We start from the raw sequence: 23,481 nt of genomic DNA, 5'->3' as shown, positions 1-23,481 counted from the left end.
TCTTTCTGCCTTGTTTAACTGTTGAGGTCTTGTCATTGTCAAGCCCTTCCCTTTTCCATTGTTCTTTGGTTGAGAATTGATGCATGTCTTGTATCATCTTTGTACTATCTTGCTTTATTGGAACCATTATTGTTTTTCAGAAGTTGATAGTGTCCAGAGTTGAGTGAATGAACGAGAGGATGGAGGTTTTTCTGGTGTTGACTTCGGTTGGTTGCTGATGAAAGTGTGATTTCTTGTGGCTGTAATGTGGAGATTGAAATAAACATGGATTTCAGAAATATGTTTGATTGGAATTCAATTTTTTCTTTATTTGTGCAGATTTGTGTGTTGTTCTAGTGCAGTTCTAAAAATAAACTCCAGTAAATGGTCCTAGAACATCACTCTCAAAGTTTATTATGCCTCTTTTCACAATAAGTCTCTGGTGTCCCCAGAATGTGTCTGTGAAGTTTCAGCTCAAAATATCCCACAGATCATTTATTATAGCTTGTCAAATTTGCCCCTATTTGGGTGTGAGCAAAAACACACCATTTTTGTGTGTGTCCCTTTAAATGCAAATGCGCTGCTGCTCCCGCCCCCTTTCCAGAAGAGGGCGGAGCTTTAACGGCTCAACAACAACAAAGCTGGAGAATCTCACGCAGCCAAAATGAGGATTGTCAGTAACGGTGTTCAGCCTTACATTGTTCAAACCGGAGTCGACACTGATGGAGAGACTCAGGAAGAAGTTACAACTTTTAGAATGAAACTGGACGTTTCTGAATGGTTAGTGGATAAATTTATGTAGTTGCTGTGGAGTTGATTCAACTCATCGACTAGCATGTGTCGTCATCTTCATCTTTTGTGCAAAACCCATATGGACGCCCACTATATATAGCGTACCTGTTTGCCAAACAGAGCCAAACACACCAGACTAACGTTTATGATTGCTATCAAATGCTGTGGATGGTCTAATATTTTTTCAAAAATGTCACTCAGTCAGAAACGCTCCTTTGAGCAAATGAGCTTGCCAGGGTCAACTTGCAGGCTAGACTCTAAATAGTGTCAGTGCTCGTCTCTGCAGCCAACGACAAAACAGTTAGCATGCTTTTCCAAACTTTTGCCATGGTGTTTGAACCGATACACCGTTTTCACTTGCGAAAACAAAATGACCGCCATAGGTGGAAACGTGCAGATTAAGGGGCGGTAATATTATAATATGATCCCCTTCCTACGTCACAAGGGGAGCAAAATCTGAGTGGCTCGTTTTTTCACATGCTTGCAGAGAAAGGCTTGGCAGAACAAAGTTACTGGGTTGTTCTTTTTCACGTTTTCTGGTTTGGTAGATGCACCGGGGACCTGATTACAGCACTTAAGGTGAGACATCCCAGGTGAATAGGGTAAAAAGAACAACTAATCGATATCACCATTCTTCCCAAGTTGATTACATTAAGAATTGCAAAAAGATTTTGTATTACAAGTATTCTGAAATGTTATGTTTAAATATGCAAATGAGGCATTATGTAATTAAATATGCAATAATTTGCATAAAATTATGGAACAAAAACATGAATATTGGATAGTCAGGTTCAAAATTCTTGTTTAATTTTTTTGACAAGTCAAAAGTTTTTACAGAGGGGATTTTGGATATCTATTTTTATCACTCCATAAAAGAAAAAAAAATTAATTTTCATCATTTTTTTTAGGAATAAAATGTATAAAATCAGACTAATTATATATGAACAAATCCCTCTGTAAAAATCTTCAGAATATAGACAGGAATAAAACTGTAAAGAAAAAAAAAAAAACATGGAAAAAGTCAGATTTTCTTTGTTAATGTATTTTAAAATGTAATTTATTCCAATGATGGAATACTTCATTACTCCAGTCTTCAGTCACATGATCCTTCAGAAATCATAATATGCTGATTTGGTGCTCAAGAAATATTTCTTATTATCTTAATAAAATCAGTTACCATTTTATGTAACTTAAAAGAGAAACATTTAAAAAAAAAAAAAAAAAAAATCACTTTTATAAAACATTAATGACTACTCACACTCCAACAGATTAACCCTTGAATGAGGTATTAAACATGTACACGAAATCCGCAGTTCAGTCATAGAGGTTGCCCACTGATTACATTACTGCATCTTTAGGGATTATTCTTCACTAAATCTTGGCGGAAAAGAAATCATACGGGTTAAATTCCCCTGGTGTCAGTAGTATGTCATTCTCCTCCGGTCCATTGGGTGGCGCTGTAGTTCAGACCAGCAGTGGGTTGTCCAGCACTGCTACTCCTGCAGCCACACCCCCATCAGCATGCTCAGAGCTCTTGGTCCTCAGCAGGTGGCCCACACATTCATTAAACACCATGTCTTTGCCTTTCCTGTGTGAGAAAAAGATGCAGCGATTAGCTGTAACGCAGTGAATCTTAAGATGTTTGTACAATAAAAACTGAGAAATGATCCCACCTGACATACGCTCCAAACACGCCCAGTTCACTCAGACAGGAGTTCAGTCTCAGAGGAGCTCCGGGCCTGAGCAGGTAGTTCTGGACCGGGGCGGGCTGGATCTTGTCCATCAGGATGTAGGCCGTCCTCTCACTGGAGTTCTTCAGGTTCTCCAGCACCTCACAGATCTCATTGCCGTAAATGTTGTTGCCTGTGACGTAGGAAACCTTTGAGCAAGCATTTGAGATATATATATACGTGAGTGAGTACACAGGACATGACATGTGACCACTCACCTCCTCCCTCCCTCTGAGGTTTCAGCACATACTGATCTGGATTGGCCAAAGCCATTGCTACTGTTTTATCACCTTCTTCTCCCTGTGGAAAGACAGGTCGACCAATTAAAATCTGTTTTATTAAAATAAAATAAAAAAATACAGTGGAGTAGTCAACAGTGGTACTCAATCCTGCTTCTGATGTTCAAGCTTTCTGAAAGTTTAGTTCCTACCAAGGTTATCATATCATTATAATTAAATAATAATCAGTAAAATACATAAAATAAACAGTTTTATGTAATTTCTGTGCCATTATTCAGTCCAAAATCAGCTGAAAACAGCCAGCAAGCAGCAGATACATTGGGTCTTAATCACTAATAGACCTTAGTCAGGTTAGACGCCATACTGAAAACGAAGCTCACAGTCTGGTGGTACACACTGTATAAAGGTCCAAGATCACGTAATCTTCACAACTCATGACTTTTAAAAGTGTTTCATGGAGCTTTTGTCGGCAGAAATCCATATGTACTGTACTTCAATTCCTCACAGCTTAATTTTCATTCCTATCAAATTAAATATGGTACTACACTAATGTCTGTTGCGTGGATTATTCTTATATTCACAAGACAACTTCCCACAAAATAAATAAATAAATAAATAAAATCTAATTCACAACACTGCTGAATAAAGTTGTAGTTTTTGTTATTTTTGACCAAAATGTATTTTAGATGCTTCAAAAACTTCTAACTAACCCACTGATGTCACATGGACTACTTTGATGATGTTTTTATTACCTTTCTGGACATGGACAGTCTACCGTACATACATTTTCAATGGAGGGACAGAAAGCTCTCGGACTAAATCTAAAATATCTTAAACTGTGTTCTGAAGATGAACGGAGGTCTTACGGGTTTGGAACGACATGAGGGTGAGTCATTAATGACATAATTTTCATTTTTGGGTGAACTAACCCTTTAACTTGATGGTAATGAAACTGAAGGTTAGTAATTTGCAAAAACACATCCAAACCATCCCCATTTAAGGGCTTTGTGCACACCCTTTCCTTTAAACTTCAGTTGTTCCCACATTCTTTTGTAAGTTTTATGATAAATTTTAGTATGAAAGTTAATGAATCATGGTTTGTTCATGAAAATGTGTGTACAAAGAATTCCGGCACAAATTCATGAGTTATGTCAAATTTACTCTGCAAATGTGGCACAGAAGCTCTTCCAAAATGGCATTTAATTGTCTTTACCGTTTAATGTTGCTTAGAGATGCATTTACACATCAATTTCGAACTTTGATACGATAACTTCAAATATATCATTATTTGATACCATTTTTGATACCATGGGGGAAGACTGTCATATACACTTCCATGTGGATATTTTTACTATTATCTCATAATTTGTCCATTTTAAATACTTCTGACGAAACACGATCGCTTTATTTGATGAACAAATTTTAATTTGGCTTTTATTTGCATATAAACATTCATCAATTACCATTACAATTATCTCACTTAAATCATTGCTAACTCAATGTATTTGTGTTTTTACAATGGGGTAATTTTGTTGCAAAACTACAGAAATTGAATAAAGTAATCAAATTTATAACAACACTGGATAGTGTTCATTGTATAAATTAAATACAGACTAATCATTACAATTGAAGTTACAAAAGTTATTCTGTCAAGAGCAGCGAGTGATTTTCTCTTTTTCTTTTGTTTTTTGATGAACATTAATGACAGACAGCAGCAGGAATATTAGGCTGCTGTCACTTTAAGACCAAATTCGCGGATATATACTGTTAAACGTGCTGTTCTTTCCAAACCGTTAACGTTCATTTAAGACATAACCAACTATGTTTACATGAATACTTGCCAAAATGGGCATTATGACAATTTTGTGTGTATTTGACTGTTAAAGCGCAATAAGCTGCGGAAAAGAACTCAATTTGGTACTCGTGAGCTGTTTGAGAGGTGGATTTATGTGTCCGCGCTTTCAGTGTGAGAGCAAAACCTGCATGCAATACCCACAATCCCATGCTGAAATTAAGGCCCTGTAATACTAACACTATTCAACTGAGGCGAGTGAGATGAGTGAGTGTGTCGACTCGAGAGGAGAGAGCAAGAAAATGGTATCAGTGTATCGATACTGCAGAAAATGAGTATTGGAACTATTTCAGATATTTCAGTATCAATACATATAGAAAAATCTGTATTTTTGACAACACTACTATACTGTGAGTGTTCTGTTGATCACAGAGTTTGGTTGAAGTGCTTCATTAGAGTTGGATCTAATCATAGGATCTTATCTACTCAAGCAGGATTCAGCACCACACGTCAATAATGTTGTTCCTCTACCATGTCCAGGGTGTACAGCCCAGCGAAAGTGGCCCGAATCTGAGCAACTGCTTCAGGTTCGTCAGAGAAGAAGCTCTCCAGAACCCCCGGCCGGGCCAATTCCTGCTGCACCTTCTTAGTTCCAGCGAGATGGGTACTGATGTCGGGACACTTCACCGCCAGAGAGCGCTCCATCATCAGACGGGCCTCCCAGCTCTGAAACATACGTCAGGTTACGGGTTTGATTCCCAACGAACACTCCAATCATTTCTGAGAAGAGGAAAACAAAGCCATGTCCTCACCTTCTCTGAGGTGTAGTTTTGGGGCATGTATCCGTTACGGAAGTAAACAATGGCAATCTCACGGCCATCTCTGCAGGGAGTATTGAAATATTAGGTCTTTATTGACATGTTTGTGTACAGTTGTTGGAAAAAATAATCATGTAATTGTTTTCACTAAACATTGCTGTCATTTCCAACACATTTCGAATGTGTTACACAGAAGAGAAACATGTGATACTGAATCACAATCACTCACACAAAGAGCCTCTTGCTCTGATCCAGAGATCCGGTTCTGCAAACATCTTCAAACTGTCTTCTTATTACAGGGATATTTCTGTACATATAAAAGAAAAGATCATCACTATGGTCCCTATGGGCAGAGGAAAAAGTAACAGATGCTTTGCTTCACAAACACCACTAATTAACATTAGCTACTTCACAACAGAATGATATACATTAAGTACATGTTGCTCATGACTGGTTCTCAGTACTTACTAATGAAATAACACTAATGTAGTTATATAGTAGTTACATAGTAACTAATGTAAAATAACTTGACACTGAATCCTGATTATAGCAAGACTATCTGACTACATACTGTACCTTTTCCACAGCTCATTCTCTACGTATCGATGGTCATAAATATTCCTCTGAACATCCTCAACCAGAAACATTACAACTGCCCTGTAAGGGACAACATGAAGAAATGACCACTTTATCACTTCCATTACAAAGGAAACAGCGATAAACCAGCAGTGAGTGAAACCCCCATTTTCACATTCCAGTTTAAAACAACAACAGTGTCAGTAAAGACATATATAATGTAACAAAAGATCAATATTTTAAATAAATGTTCTTCTGAACTTTATCCATCAATGGCCCTGTTTCCACCAGGTATTAAGACGCGTTTTGATTGATCGGATCACAAGTGGATGACGCTAAATACAGGTGTAAACGGGGTTTAAAATGTTTTGAGCTTGTCCACTTTCAACCACTTCCAGAGGTAGTCGAATACGCATCGATCAGCCACTAAAGACAGCCTACTCTACACCTAAACATTAGCATGTAAATATTATGGGAAGCGCTCTAGCCAGACGGGATTTAATCTTTTGTCAGCTGATGACCCAAGTTTGGTTTGAAGATGAAAAACGTATCAAGCACAATGTTTTTTCACCATTTCACCATGTTCGGCCGGTCTTGCGGCTGTCCGAGTGACATTTACCAGCCCATAGACCCTTCCCTCGAAGAAATCAGTGGTTGAAAATGGACAAAAAAGACAGATTAAAATACCAGGTGTAAATGGGTACGTGTCTCCATCTACTTTTGATCTGATCGACCAAAACGCATCTTAATACCGGGTGGAAACGATATGAAGCAGCTGTTTTCAACATTGAAAATAATAAGAAATGTTTCTTGAGCAGCAAATCATCATATTAGACTGATTTCTGAAGGATCATGTGACACTGAAGACTGGAGTAATGATGCTAAAAAAATTCAGCTTTGCATCACAGAAATAAATCACATTTTTAAATATATTCAAATAGAAAACAGTTATTTTAAATTGTAATAATATTTCACAATATGACTGTATTTTTTATCAAATAAATGCAGCCTTGGTGAGCATAAGAGACTTCATTCAGTAACACAGAAAAATCTAACCGACCCCAAACTAAAGTCAGAAAGTTGGACACACCTCTCAGATCCATAGAGCTCCCAGGCCTTGGCCAAACCTCTCGCCAGACCTGCTGCTGGGTTGTTGTCGAGAACACGATTACACTCCTCTGGCAGGTTTGCGACCTTCAGAATGTGTCTTACAGGATTGAGAAACAGTTTATCACACCATTGACGTTAAAAGATTAGTTCACTTCTGCATGAAAATGTCCTGATAATTTACTCACCCCCATGTCATCCAAGATGTTCATGTCCTTCTTTCTTCAGTCGAAAAGACATTTTTGAAGAAAACATTCCAGGATTTTTCTCCATATAGTGGACTTCACTGGGGTTCAACAGGTTGAAGGTCCAAATGTCAGTTTCAGTGCAGCTTCAAAGAGCTCTACATGATCCCAGACGAGGAATAAGAGTCTTATCTAATGAAACGATAGGTCAACTTTTTAAAAAAAATAAACATTTATATATTTTTAACTACAAATGTTCGTCTTGCACTGCTCTGCGATGCGCTACGCATTACATTGAAAGGTCACATGTGACATAGGCGGAAATACTACGGTAGAGTGTGAAAAACACAATTTTCTCCTCCAACTTCTGATATCGTTGTTTTACCTTTTTTTTGTAAAGGGCGTTTGACTTAATCTTTGCACTTTCGCTTTGTAAACACTGGATCGGTACTTCTGCCTACGTCACGCATGACCTTTGTAATATGATCACATCATGCGTGCGGATCTCAGAGCAGTGCAAGACGAGAATTTGTGGTTAAAAAAAAAAGTATATCTTTTTTTTTTTTTTACAAAATGGCTGATGGCTGTTTCGCTGGATAATTATTCCTCATCTGGGATCATGTAGAGCTCTTTGAAGCTGCACTGAAACTGACATTTGGACCTTCAACCCATTGAATCCCACTGAAGTCCACTATATGGAGAAAAATCCTGGAATGTTTTCCTCAAAAACCTTAAATTCCTTGTCGGCTGAAGAAAGAAAGACATCTTGGATGACATGGGGGTGAGTAAATTATCAGGAAAATTTTTATTCAGAAGTGAACTAATCCTTTAACCCTTATATGATAAACATCATTATTATAAACCAGCATCATTTTAATACAAAATTTCCTCTAGCGGAGAGCTTTTCAAAGATTAAATTTACCATTTATCTCAGACTTACCGATGGACATCTGGTGTCCGTGAAGCAAGACCGCCAAAACTCGCAGCAATAGTGTTGATTTCAATCTGCTTTAGAGACGTCCCACCTTCTGGTCTGTGGTCCAACATGTAATCGGAGCGATTCAGGCCCAGCACTATTGACTTGGGGAAGACATGAGCTATAGTTTAAATAAATGTCTAAAGAACATTTATAATTAGGTTATTAACATCACATTTATATTTATATCTGTACTACATGTATAAACATGAACAGTGAAGTAAATGTTCCTAATGTGTAACATGGGTTTTTTTTAAACAAAAAAATGAATCAACAAACCGCTGGTAAATCATTATACCTGGTGTGAATGTTCCTGTTGAACTTGTTTGTATATGCTAAAAAGTCTGGCTGTAAAATCGTCAACTTTGATAGTGCTGTTGAAAAAAAGAAATATTACACCAAAATTATTATTAAATATTGAGTTCCAGCACTACATGGAATTGCAAAAATACTGACAGAATAAGTTAAAAAGTTAAAGGTGCAATATGTAAGATTTCTGTCCGCTAGAGGCCTGTTCAAAACAAAGGCGTAGTTTGATGACGCCAAGTTTGAGCGCGGAATCTTGGAACATGTGATCTTCACATCACAGCCGGTGGAAAAGAATCGGGATAGGACTCGGGAAGAACTCATGTTCATGGATGTGATTATTAACGTTACTGTAGTATGAAGCAGAGCAGGAGCGAGTGTTGTGGAGCTGAACGAGGAGCTGGAGCGATTGATCAACACACGCCTCACGAGCAGCGGGACTTTTATTATGACACAGTTGCCGGCGCCGCTTCCGCTTTTCCGGTCATGAGTATGAGGTGACGCAGCTCTGTTTATCATATTAGATACATTTGAGAGTGTTGAAAATTAAGTTATAACGTTACTCTGAGCGTTCGCTCGGCGGCTGCTGTGAGACTCTGTTACACACTGCAGTAAGATAGATCGATTTTACAATATCATATTAAATGCTGGATGATTGTGTTGATAAATGACATGCAATTCATTTTAAAACATATTATATGATGGAGAAAATGCTGTATTACTGTTACTAAAAATAAAGCTGCATCTGATTATGCTATGTTAGCTACTTCACAAAATAGTGTTTTTCTCTGAGGCATGGTAAAGCATGAGACTTGCAAAAAATCAAGAAAATTAGATTTAAACAATAATAAGACTAAACGTGTTGAGCTATATAACAACAATTAGTTTTCTGTCTATAAACGTAACCAAACAGTTGTTCCCTTGTCTATTAAAACATGTAAATATTAAAGCGTCTTTGGTGTTTCCATGGTTTCTACAAAATAAAACCGGAAACCGAGGGTAACGTGGGTATGACGCCATTGACAGGCGACTCCTCACACGTCCCGGAGCCTTGGGTAAAATTGCAATTTTCTCACGATTTACAAATAGTTGCAAACATTTGGGATATTTTAAGTACTCAAAAGTGAACAAAATAAATATAACACTGACCTAGTGGTTTTTGGATATTTTACTGCAAAATTCTTACATATTGCACCTTTAAGTTAAAAAAAAAAAAAAAACAATCCCACGTCTGCCATTGGTTGGACAGACAGATAGCCCCGCCCCAAACTCATGCCATTTGCAGAGTCAGTGTTAGTGTCATGATTTCACAAATAATCACAGCAATGTTCTGCAGATTAAGATGGGATTTTAACAAATATGACACATTTATTTTAATGACACCATTAAAATGTGGCAATAATAAACTTGCAATTAAACAGGGCAGGGATTACCAAACTTTACTGTCAGCCAAAACTCAATGACCTAATATATTTTCTTGAATTATTAACTTAAAATCTCAGCAGATACTTCAACAATGTAACAACAACACATTTACACGATTCTCTGCAAATGCTCACATGAAATGCAGGTAATTAGAGTTTTATTTTGATTCCTTTTATTTATTTATTATTTATTTATTTATTTTATTTTTATTTTTCTGATTGGACTAAATATTAGATTTTCATTAACTCACAAATCTCCTGTAGTTCCCTAGTTTAGGAAAACCCAACAACAGAGCAACTGCATCATACCTGGCCAGAGTTTCTTCTAGAAAGGTGGGGTCCTGACTCACCCGGTCCACCAACCGGTTAAAATGTGTCTGTACTGCCAGTGCCTGATGAAAGAGTGCTGTGGGCACCGGTGTGGGAAACAACGTGAACGGCGCATAACTCACCACCTGTCAACAAACACACATTATCATGGCCTGTATCTACACCAGCAGAGGCCTTCAGTCACTCCTGATTCTTTGAGCGAGGGGTATTTGACTCAACAGGGCAGAACTAACTCTCCATAATCCAGAAACAAAACACGGTTGTAGGACAGACAAAATTCCAGACGAGACTGAATAAGCTGCAAACTCTGTGACAAGACATCACATGTTTATTTGAAATCATTTTTGCCTGCCTTTATGGAATAATGTCCATCTAGGAGTCTTGGTTAGACATCTTAGATCTGGGTTAGGTCTGCAGGCTACTTCTATAGTGGTGTGAGTTTCATTACTGTTGCTCGAATGCAATATATATATATGAAAATAATTATTATGCATATGAAACAATGACTTACATCAGAAGAGTTTGGCGTTTCTTTGGTCCGCATCAACACCCCATGTAAAAGTGCAGTGTCTTTTGCGATCTCTTGTATATTTTTGACCAGGTTTTCATCTTTCAGGACATCCTCCAGTTTGACAGACATAGCAGAGAATCTACAATCACAAGGAAACACATTGGAGTCATTACATATGCTTCATGCCAACTATTTTCCCCAAAAAATCTGGATTTTTAGGGAGATACAGACTTTCAGAGAGATGTGTTTCTTTTATTGGAAAGATTACATCATGAAACGATGATATCAATGTTATTATTTATATGTTTATAATAGTAAACTTCCATTTCTCGGACTTTGTGCTGTGAGGAAAGGGAAGTGACTTTACAGTAATTAGGTCTGAGACTGTACACGATATAACAGTGATGCAATGATCAGATCTCTGTACTCATCATGACACGGCACAACTGCACTGCACTACTGTTATACACACACAGCACAATAAATGTCAACACTAAGTTAGCTCGTGTGAGTTAGCTGTTGAGTTATGGCATACCTGGCGTTCGCGGGCTCTGTTTGGTCACTCCTGTGGCGCTGAAGGTCCTTGTTTACAGTGTGTCTGGGGCTTATTCAGGGTCCAGTTCACCTGCTCAGGTTGAGATGAGGCTGGCAAGTGGTTTGAGGCGTGCTAACTGCGGTGCTGCTCGTATCAATGGCTCGTACACTAACAACAGTTAACCAATCAGTGAACAGAACGCTGATGACGCTGCTGTCCACGTGCGCGCGCAGCACCAAGTTCATATCATGCAGAAGCTTTTGGTCTTTCTGACCGTAAAAACTGTAACCGTAACTGTAAAACGGGGACGGGACACCAAAAACCGTATTTTTTCTCGGAAAACGGGGTAGTCTGGTCTCAATCAGAGTGAGCAAGCTTCATGAAGCTTCGTGAATATTATTTCAAATCAGTGTTTGTTGGAGCGCGATAATACAAACATATATTACGCAGATACTGCATGTTTAATGATATTTGATGGTTTAAGAAAGTGGTTTTGTATAAAAAAAAAAAAAAAAGAAGTGTTTAATGCACGTTTGGGCTGAGTTTCCGTTGCATTGACACACGTTTGACCAGCAGGGGGCGTTGGGAGTTTCCATCACTAAATCAGAGAATATACACTAACAAGAAGCGACACTCCATTGAAACACCGGCGCCCAGCAGCAGCCCTGCGTTTCCGCCATTTTGGGGTGAAAGCGAGTCGTCAGTCCACTAATTTCTATGGCAATATCAGCTGCTTTGTTAAAAAAACTTACATTAAAGCTGAAATCCAAATTGAATGATGACAACACAGAATAAAATACTATCACTAGAGATCATCAAATCCTTTTTACAGTTTATTTTACACACTTTGTGTTTAAGTCTTCCACTTTTTTCACAAAACCTTTTTGCTCTCTAGAAACCCAGTCAGTTTGGGTTAAAGTTCTTTAAAAGGCTTATAAACACTGAATTAATACCAACATATGAAGTTAAATTAAGTACATGCATCAGAAAAATTGGGAATGTTGGACAATAAATATATGAATATAACATGTCCGTTAAAGCAAAAGTGTCCAAAAGTGGGAATTATGGGATAATGGACACAGCAATGCATCATGTATTATAAGATCATTATGTTTGTGATCCACTAAAACGTACAATATATATATTTCAATACAGACCTAACGTTAGATACTATAATTACTCTACTAGGTCTGAAATATATTGTTTGCTGCAAATATGATGATCTTACATTTATTAATTATTAATTTACTATTAATAAATGTATAAAGTTGCATGAAATGGAAATACTCAATAAAGTAGACTAACTACGTTACCTCAGATGGATGAATGGTTGGATTCCACAACTGGTAAAATAAAACATATATAAGACAATACGACATTTACTGTAGGAGCCATACAATTTACTGGTGATTTCATTTAAAAACTGTTCTATTGCGCTTCTGATTTGGCAGTGAAATTCGCTGATTTTGGGTGCGTAAGATGTAAAAGATTCAATGGTCCAGTTAGTATTTTCACCCCATAATGGAGGCCGCGCTACCGGAGCGCCATCTAGTGGCTGTTACCCAAAAAATATCAGAGTGTCGCCTCTTGGGTCCTAAGCTCTTTGACTAAAGTGAGCTGCTGCTGGATAAGCACGACACCAAGCGAATCAAAATAATAAAGGCTGATTTTTCACTTCACTGATTATTTTGAAGATTATAAAAATGCTTTTGTTTAATTTATTTATTTATTTATTTATTTATTTATTTATTTATTTGGACAAAATTTCACATTCAGAAATGCAAGAAACCCAGCTTTATGTTTTTGTTGACTGACATTGATGGTATCAGAGACTCCTTGAATAAGAAAGCTAAAGATTTGTGAACTATACAATAGTTTTTAATACATGCCTGTATGGGCACTTTTCTTGATTTATGGATTATACAAATAGATTAGGATGATTCTAAGGGTCAGACAGAATTTTTTTTTTAATAATAATGTAGGGCCTATGAGTCTTCCTCTGTAATTGTTTCTCTTTGTGAGCTTTGGTTAGAGGTGGTTGAAATGCATCTTTACGCACAACTGCCAGCCAGCATGGAGAGACTTCAAACACCTCAACACTGGCTTTTTTATAGCTGTCCTTTTACTACAATTAATTTGACAGAAACTTTCTTTAAAAAGCCTGTTTTTCTTTGTTCTCTCACAAATCTTTTGATGGTTTGATCATCTCTATTCAGTTCTTGCTAAATATTAGTTGTTTTTATGCCTTTTGCAAGACATTGCACAATTTCGTGCTTTTCACCTTCAGAAAGATCTTTCTTCCCTATATTGCACAAGAACTTGCTTACAGTTTTTTCCAATTGCTAACACACAATTTTTCAAACTAGTATGGTTTTATCAAAACACTTAACACAATTCACAAAACCACACACCCAAACTGCAAAATACCTCATATATCCTGCAAAATGAAGCACTGCAACCGAAACTACACAGAGCATTATCAAAATCAAACTTTTGCATGAAATGGCACACACTTCATTCATATTACCAGATTTTTGCCTAACCACCTACACACTGTTGGGCATAATGAAAAGCACCCCCATCTTTAGTATGCTTTGCCATAATACTAAAATATGTATCAGATTGTTCACATGCACAGAAATATTTGCAGATACACACACATGCTGTTGCAACATTTTTATTTTTTTTTCCTTCACTACAGTAAACAAGTCAGTACAACATAAGCACAGCAGATCTATTTACATGGGACTGAAAAATATTCTTACAAAAAAAGTAAACTTAAAAATAAAATTTATAAAAAAAAAAAAAATATTACAGTAAAAAAAACAAAAAAAAAAAAAAAAGGCAAGAAAAATAATTAGGCAGCATCTTGCCGCACAGCCGGGTCTGGCCACAACGCCTCGTCAACATCACAGGCAATATCTTCCCTTGCCAGACATCGAGGGAAGAAGCGCCTTGAGTGCCTTATCCATCCCTGAATTGCACCCACATCAATCTCATCACATGCCTCTTCCATGGCCTGCACAAAGGGCTGCCGGTCATATAACTTCCACCGCCATGCCGAAAAGAATTCTTCTATGGGGTTCAGAAATGGTGAGTATGGTGGGAGGTATTGCACGAGAAATGTTGGGTGGTCAGCAAACCAGTTTTGGACTGGGGCTGCACGATGAAAGCTCACGTTGTCCCATACTACAACGTACCGGTTTCTTTGATGGTCTGCATCATTCATACGCTCTGGTGGTATGAGAATGTTGTGAAGTCTGTCCAGAAATGTGAGAATATGGGCTGTGTTGTATGGTCCAAGTTTGGCATGACGGTGGAGGACACCATGCATATTGGAGATGGCAGCGCACATTGTGATGTTCCCACCACGTTGGCCAGGAACATCTATAATGGCTCTGTGGCCAATGAGGTTTCTCCCTCTTCTTCTGGTCTTTGCTAGGTTGAACCCAGCCTCATCTATAAAGATGAACTCATGTGGGATTGCATGAGCATCCATTTCCAGTACTCCCTGAAAACGAAGAACAAAAATCACTCAATATGGTGTTATCCAGTACACTGGGAAACAATGTTGTGTGTAGTGTACTGAAGTCAATATAGTACTTACATCCACATATGCTCGTCTGAACTCTTTGTTTCTTTGAGAGTTTCTCTCAAACGGCACCTTATAAAGTTGTTTCATTCTGATTTGGTTTCGCTTGAGAATGCGAGCCAATGTGGACAGACTAACTCGTTGAATGTTGTTGAATAAGGTGTTGTCTTGGATGATGTGGCTTTGAATTTCTCGTAATCTGATTTCATTATTTTCCAAAACCAAGTTTACAATGGCAGCTTCCTGTACCCCGGTGAACATTTGGCCCCTTCCTCCACCATGGTGTCGTCTCTCAGTCCTTTAGAAAAAAAATAAAACAATATATAGGGCTTGGACAATGCAGCCTAAATATTTTCCCCCACAGTAGAGTACATTGTACAGGAAACTTGTACAGTTCATGAATGGCTGATGTCATACACTAAGTAAACAGGTGTCACCCAACTGATACACTATGACATGGGGTATACTACATGTGTACTACATGAAATTTTGGTTACATACCTGTTCTCCAGTCTAAAGGTCCGGATGACAGAGGCGACAGTAAAACGGCTCAAGTTTGGCTGCACTCTCTGTCCAGCCTCACGCATTGTCAACCCATGGTTGATGACATGATCTACTAAGGTTGCTCTGATTTCATTTGAAAGTGTTTGTCTTCTTTGGCCATGAACTCCTCTACCTGCTCTACCCCTACCTCTCACTCTTCGTCCCCTCTTATTCTCAACCTCCCTCTTCCTCTTCCTCTCTCTGCAATGTCTTCCATTGTTGTTGTAAAAAAAAAAAGGTTCTCACCTGTGGTCTTTTCATAGTGCTTACATCCTGATTGAAGTGTTAACAATTAACCACTGAGGTGTTTGGCCAGGTGGCACATGTAACTGGCCAATTAGCTCATGTAGTGTCATTTTGAATGGCAGTGTTTTGAAATGGCAAACATGTGACTTTATGTCAGATTGTTGTGTCTTATGCAGAGAACTGTATTTAGTGAATTTAAAAAGTGCTATTTTGAAATGCAAAATGTGTGTAAAACAGAAAAGGTGTTTAGACTTTTGGAGACTTGAGAAGAAGTTTTGCTCTCTGTGTGTCAGTTTAAATAATTGTGCTGTGCATGTCATTTTAGTGTGTTAGCAATTGGAAAAAACTGTAATATTGTCGAACAATCTTTTAAAGTAGGTTTTCCTACCAGTAGACCTGGGGAACTAGGCCTATTTAACAAACCTGTCTGAGACTGATATCAGTTAAAGATGTAAGAAATCAAACAAACAAACACTTTCTTTGAAAACAGAAAAGTCTGAATGTTTATTGTACTGAAATGTCACTTCCATAATAATCTGGAACACAATAGGCCTAAGTATATATAAGTGTGTGTGTGTGTGTGTGTGTGTGTGTGTGTGTGTGTGTGTGTGTGTGTGTGTGTGTGTGTGTGTGTGTGTGTGTGTGTGTGTGTGTGTGTGTGTGTGTGTGTGTGTGTGTGTGTGTGTGTGTGTGTGTTCTCGCTCCTCCACTGACAGGTCCAAAACTGTGTCCAGATCTATCAGGCTCCTCAGTACAGTGTTTAGAAATCTGGCCTACAGGACCAAGAACAGCAGAAACACAGATGAATGATGAAGCTACAGCTGAACATGATCATAATGACCTCAAGTATCTTGATTAAAGAATGTTTAGATGTTTGTACTGGAGTGAACACAAGTTCTGAAACAAATGCTGTGAAAGCAAAGACATGAAGAAAAACAGATCCTGCAGATACAGGCACGTGATCTGATGAAGACGTGATGAAGACTGTTTATCCTCTGGTAACTGCAGCCACCGTAGAACAGTGAAAATCCTCTCCTCAAACGGGACCTCTCACACACACACACACACACACACACACACACACACACACACACACACACACACACACACACACACACACACACACACAGTATGTGAGGGGTGATTAATGGTTCAGATCTGAGCTGATAATCAAAATGTGTGTATGTTTGAATGCAGGTAGATTTGACCTGTCAACTAGAGATTGATTTCTGCTGAAATATTGACACACTGACAAGTACAAATATCTGACAAAGGGCTCAGAAAAATATGATTCTTTTCTTTCTTCATTCTGATGAACACAATCGGAGAAATATTAATAAATATCCTGACGCATCCGAGCTTTATAATGGCAGTGAACAGGAACAATGAGTATCTCAAGAAAGTGCATTCATCCATCATAAACACACTTCACACGGCTCCAGGGGTTAATAAAGGCCTTCTGAAGCGAAGCGATGCATTTCTGTAAGAAAATATCCATATTTAACACGTTATAAAGTAAAATATCTAGCTTCCGCCAGACCACCTTCCGTAATCAACTTCATGGATGGATGTACTGTCTTCAGCTTAATTCATACTCGTTGATCCCGCTCACTGCCATTATAAAGCTCAGATGCATCAGGATATTTATTAAAATAACTCTGATTGTGTGCATCAGAAAGAAGAAAGTCATATACACCTATAGGATGGCTTGAGGGTGAGTAAAGCTTGGGTTAATTTTCATTTTAAATTAAACTAATCCTTTAAGATTATTATTTTGACCCCATCAGCAGATGTTTATAATTGAAACTCCCTTATTTTTCTGAGCAATTCAAGACTAAATATCTTCAGTCATTTTTCTTCTCCAGTAATTGTATCTTGATTTAAGAATGTTTGGATATTTGTGCTGGAAAACAAGGCAGAAATACGGAGGGAGAACATTATTTCTTTGCAGTGCAGGCAATTCGACCAGATTTTTTACGCAGGTAAAACCCGTCGTAAATTCATGAAGATATCTTGGGAACTCCCATTTATGGGCATATCAGATCCCGGCCAGAAGGACGTTCCGGCCGTGTTCCAGATCTGCGGGCAGGAGAGGCGTCGAACACGGGGTTGTACATGTTATTATCCACCAGCCCATGTGACTCGGTGTACAGGTTTGTTTTTGTGAATTGTGGGGACATTATATAGGCGTAATGGTTTTATATTCAAACCAGATTTTCTATCGCCCAAAACAAGTATATTCTGTATATATGCTACTGCTAATATAATTATCATGCAAGTGACATATAAGCAGGATTTTCAAAGACAGTGTTTGTTTTATTTCTTATATCTTTTTAGATAACTTGTATCAATCTCAGACAGGTTCAATAGTTTGAAAGGTCTTAATGGAAAACCTTCTCAAAGAGGTTATTAAGCAAGTTCTTGTGCAATTTAGGGAAGAAGGAAGATCTTTCTGAAGAGAAAAAGCACCAAATTGTGCAATGTCTAGCAAAAGGCATAAAAGCAACTATAATTGGCAAAAACTGAATAAAGATCAAATATCAAACTAGCAAAAGATTTGAGAGTGACACGTCACTGCCCCATATGCAGGGCGGTCATTCGGGGGAGTGTGCGTGCATTCATGTCCTGAAGAGCAAACACACACACACACACACACACACACACACACACACACACACACACACAGCAACACACTCTGTTGCACTGCTGTGTTGTTAGCAAGAACCATATAGTCTTTTAAAGGAAAAATAATGCTGAAAAATACTATTCAAATGGTGTAATCAGCTTCCAAATCAGCATCAGTGATCTTTAAAAAGACATATTACTTGATATTTGGCTATACATTAAAGCTACAGAGGTACAAAAGTCCACTTTACATCCAAAGTTGCAATATGAAATATTAGCATGAATTTCACAATGTTTTAGTATTTCGTTTTTCCCATGATTGAATGACAGCATAACTTCATCTGTGAGAATATCTGCACAAAAATGTACTTATTTGATTTGTGATCTAAAAAAAGTTCAGAATCTAAATGATTTTATGTAATAGAAATCCTAAAACTGTTAATTTTCAGGTTGAAATGGGATTTTAAATCCCAGATTTTAAATGTGGACTTTTGGATCCCACTGTACATTAAAATGTGTTACATGCTTGTAAGTTTCTACAGGTTGATTTTGTGTCATGCCAAAGTAAACAGCTTTTTGAGAATTTTGAGAAATCTTAAAAAACATATAAAACAGAATTTATAAGAGATCATATTGTATGATAATCTTATTTTATTATCAGTGTATTGACACATTGCACTTATATTTTCATGAATAAAAATAATTTGCATTGCACTTCTTTGTCAAATCTCTGCTTATGTTATATATTACCTAAAACTCTTCTTTATGAAACATAGAAATACTTACGTTTTAATCTTTACAGATGAGGATATAACAGTTGAGTGGAAGTTATGCACTAAAAAAACATTTGTGAAGAATAAAGTGCTTATAGACAGATGCCACTTACCAGAAGTCCTCAAATTTGATTGGCTGAGCTCCGCTATAACGGTGCTGAACAAGAATTCAGCCTTGTCATAAACATTAAATATTAAACCATCAAGATTTCCTAGTTCTGGTTGAATGCTTGCTTCCATCGATCCATCAGCAACTTCCACATACAGTATAATATGAACGTTTAACCCATTTGGTGAAGTCCACATGATGGTGTTTTTAATAGAGGTTGCTGGTCTAGTAAAGTTTATCAAACATTCACCTGTTCAGTTTTCACTACATCAAAAGGTCAATCTGTCCAAATTCAGGTGGTTTGTCTTCGTCTGGCGTCTCAGCTGAGACCTGTCCACTATGGGTGACCCTACCAGTACTGAAGTACCAGTGGCGTCGCTCTCAGCATCACTGATGCACACAAGCCCTCACAGCACGTCAAGCTGCAAACCATGTGAGGGACCCTAACCTACCCTATCCTAACTCTTTAAAAGCATCCACATGTCAACCAACCGCTCAAAACTAACTAACAACCACGAAAAAAACACTCGGAAGAGTCCAGCAACCGCAGAGCGACACGCTAACAACTGCTCAGAAAACCTCGGCAAACGCATGTCAATAATCAGGAAACCACACAAAACATCCTAACAACCACGAAAAACTGCTTAGAACAACCTGGAAACCGCATATCAATGCATTGACAATCATCAGAAACATCCCACCATCCACACAGCAATGAGGTCAATCTTACTCTACAAACTGAAACTTACTCTGCTAAAAGCGTGCTGTGTCACTGTAGACTATATACAGTATGTACATACGGTGGCCCGGCTGTGATGACTCAGTGTCTGGGCTTCTTTCTCGGCGGTTCCTCTGGCAGCGGCTCTTCACTGATGTCCACATGGACACGAGGAGCGGAGCTTCTTCTTCTGGATGTGGAGAAGCTCTCAGTGACGAGGACGCGTCCATCGGGCTGCTCTGTCTCCAGCAGTGAAGGCCGCTTGAGAGTCTCCCACAGGCGCTGCTTGATCTGCAGTCCCAGCTCAAGGCTGTAGGGACGGTGCCGACCATAGCGTGTCTGTATCATGGGCTCTGCCACGGAGCGGTAGACGTCCTGGTAGCCCTGGACGCTGCAGCCGTGGATGGAGACAGGCTCTTCCTGCGGACACACGTCCACTGAAGAGATTGAGGCTGCTGGACGGACGTCAGGAAGGACAGCAGCGTTCTTCAGGTAGTGTTCGGCCACACTGCTGGATCTTCGAGCTTTGCCAGAGATGCAGCTGTAAGTGTGATCTAACCTGCTTACAGCTGCCAGGTATGAAAGCTCACTGGACTCTTGAGTGGAAGATCCCCCCTCCACCCAGAATCCCCTCAGGTGTGTGGGAAGAGTCCTGGTTCTTCTCCGGTCACGCTTCTCCATGACGGTGATGAAGAAACACTTGCTGAATTGGTCAGATGTCAAGAGCTTGTAGCACGTGTGATCAGGGACAGTTGTGTTGATTTCAAATATAAACTCAAGCTGCTGGACGGACAGAGAATGTTGAGGATCATTTAAATGTAAACAAGTCTTCATATCAGCATTCAGTCAATTAGAGCTGCTTGAGCTCCATGTTACATGTACAATATACAGCTGTATACCTATCTTCATATATACACTACCATTCAAAAGTTTAGGATCAGTAAGATTTTTAATATTTTTAACAGAAGTTTTGTCTACTCACCAAGAATGCATTTATTTAATTAAAAATACAGTAAAAACAGGAATATTGTGAAATATTATTACAATTTGAAATAACTGTTTTCTATTGGAATATAATATAAAATGTAATTTATTTCTGTGTTGGAAAAGCTGAATTTTCAGCATCATTACTCCAGTCTTCAATGTCACATGATCCTTCTGAAATCATTTTAATATGATGATTTTCAAGAAACATTTATTATTATTATCAATGTTAAATTGTATACTTTTTTCAGGATTCCTTGATGAATAGAAAGTTCAAAAGAACAGCATTTATCTGAAATACAAAGCTTCTGTAGCATTATACACTACCGTTCAAAAGTTCGGGGTCAGTAAGAATTTTATTTTTATTTTTTTAAAGAAATTTAAAACAAAAAAAATTTCAGCAAGGATGCATTAAATCGATCAAAAGTGACAGTAAAGACATTTATAATGTAACAAAAGATTATATTTCAAATAAATGCTGCTCTTTTGAACTTTATATTCATAAAAGAATATAAAGTTCTTCTTGAGCAGCAGATCATCATATTAGAAAAATTTCTGAAGGATCATGTGACACTGAAGACTGGAGTAATGATGCTGAAAATTCAGCTTTGCCAACACAAGAATAAATTACAATTTAAAATATTTTCAAATAGAAAACAGTTATTTTAAATTGTAATAATATTTCACAATATTACTGTTTTTTACTGTATTTTTAATTAAATAAATGCAGCCTTATTGAGCAGTATATATATATAACTATATATCTATATATATATATATATATATATATATATATATATATATATAATTCTGGTGTCCACTACAGAGGACATAGCATAACATATGAATAAAATATAATTTTTCAAAAATGTTATTTTTTAATTTTTTTTTTTATGCTCTCAACAATATAATAACGTGAACAAATACTAAATTCAAAAAACAATTTTTCTGGGTCTCAGGAGGATATCAGGACAAAAATTAGTATAATGACATAGGTATGACATAGGTATAGGAGTAAGTCACCCTTTCCGGTAGGACCATGTGGCTACAATATAACAAAGAGTGAAAAATTTAAGGGGGTCTGAATACTTTCTGTACCCACTGTATGAGGACATTACTCCATGTCCCCACTTTTCAAAAGGCTTATAAATCATACAGAATGATTTTTTGTGAGAAAGTAAAAGTGTGCACAGATTCCTGTGATGGATAGGTTTAGGGGTAGTGTAGGGGGATAGAGAATATGGTTTGTACAGTATAAAAACCATTACGCCTATGTAATGTCCCCACAATTCACAAAAACAAATCTGTAAAAGATATGAATCAGTACAAGAAGGATTTGTTCATTTATTGTGATTCATTTATGACAGCCCTTCACACACACACACAAACATATATATATATATATATATATATATGTGTGTGTGTGTGTTTGTGTAGTGTGTAGTGCAGTGTGTCTGAAGGCCAGCAATAATATAGCTGTATATTGTACATGTAACATGGAGCTCAAGCAGCTCTAATTGACTGAATGCTGATATGAAGACTTGTTTACATTTAAATGATCCTCAACATTCTCTGTCCGTCCAGCAGCTTGAGTTTATATTTGAAATCAACACAACTGTCCCTGATCACACGTGCTACAAGCTCTTGACATCTGACCAATTCAGCAAGTGTTTCTTCATCATCGTCATGGAGAAGCGTGACCGGAGAAGAACCAGGACTCTTCCCACACACCTGAGGGGATTCTGGGTGGAGGGGGGATCTTCCACTCAAGAGTCCAGTGAGCTTTCATACCTGGCAGCTGTAAGCAGGTTAGATCACACTTACAGCTGCATCTCTGGCAAAGCTCGAAGATCCAGCAGTGTGGCCGAACACTACCTGAAGAACGCTGCTGTCCTTCCTGACGTCCGTCCAGCAGCCTCAATCTCTTCAGTGGACGTGTGTCCGCAGGAAGAGCCTGTCTCCATCCACGGCTGCAGCGTCCAGGGCTACCAGGACGTCTACCGCTCCGTGGCAGAGCCCATGATACAGACACGCTATGGTCGGCACCGTCCCTACAGCCTTGAGCTGGGACTGCAGATCAAGCAGCGCCTGTGGGAGACTCTCAAGCGGCCTTCACTGCTGGAGACAGAGCAGCCCGATGGACACACATGGTTTGCAGCTTGACGTGCTGTGAGGGCTTGTGTGCATCAGTGATGCTGAGAGCGACGCCACTGGTACTTCAGTACTGGTAGGGTCACCCATAGTGGACAGGTCTCAGCTGAGACGCCAGACGAAGACAAACCACCTGAATTTGGACAGATTGACCTTTTGATGTAGTGAAAACTGAACAGGTGAATGTTTGATAAACTTTACTAGACCAGCAACCTCTATTAAAAACACCATCATGTGGACTTCACCAAATGGGTTAAACGTTCATATTATACTGTATGTGGAAGTTGCTGATGGATCGATGGAAGCAAGCATTCAACCAGAACTAGGAAATCTTGATGGTTTAATATTTAATGTTTATGACAAGGCTGAATTCTTGTTCAGCACCGTTATAGCGGAGCTCAGCCAATCAAATTTGAGGACTTCTGGTAAGTGGCATCTGT

The 23,481-nt window shown here is 38.2% G+C and overlaps 1 protein-coding gene across 1 annotated transcript; it reads right to left on the bottom strand.

Annotated features, from left to right (window-relative positions):
* Positions 1–1,541: 1,541 nt before the first annotated feature.
* On the bottom strand, positions 1,542–11,467 carry gss (glutathione synthetase). The gene is made up of 13 exons (XM_067371082.1): positions 11,301–11,467; positions 10,766–10,904; positions 10,234–10,379; positions 8,493–8,568; positions 8,159–8,298; positions 7,017–7,133; positions 5,927–6,007; positions 5,580–5,657; positions 5,345–5,414; positions 5,064–5,258; positions 2,720–2,801; positions 2,445–2,634; positions 1,542–2,359 (listed from the first exon to the last, which is right to left on the bottom strand). The coding sequence occupies exons 2-13, from the start codon at positions 10,892–10,894 to the stop codon at positions 2,236–2,238; spliced, it is 1,428 nt and encodes a 475-aa protein (XP_067227183.1). The 5' UTR covers positions 10,895–10,904; positions 11,301–11,467; the 3' UTR covers positions 1,542–2,235.
* Positions 11,468–23,481: the final 12,014 nt, after the last annotated feature.

Source organism: Chanodichthys erythropterus, chromosome 20 (assembly GCF_024489055.1).
Source record: "Chanodichthys erythropterus isolate Z2021 chromosome 20, ASM2448905v1, whole genome shotgun sequence".
In the NCBI taxonomy this organism is placed as follows: Eukaryota; Metazoa; Chordata; class Actinopteri; order Cypriniformes; family Xenocyprididae; genus Chanodichthys; species Chanodichthys erythropterus.
Note: the sequence above shows the minus strand (reverse complement) of the source record. Positions and strands in the feature narration are given on the sequence as shown.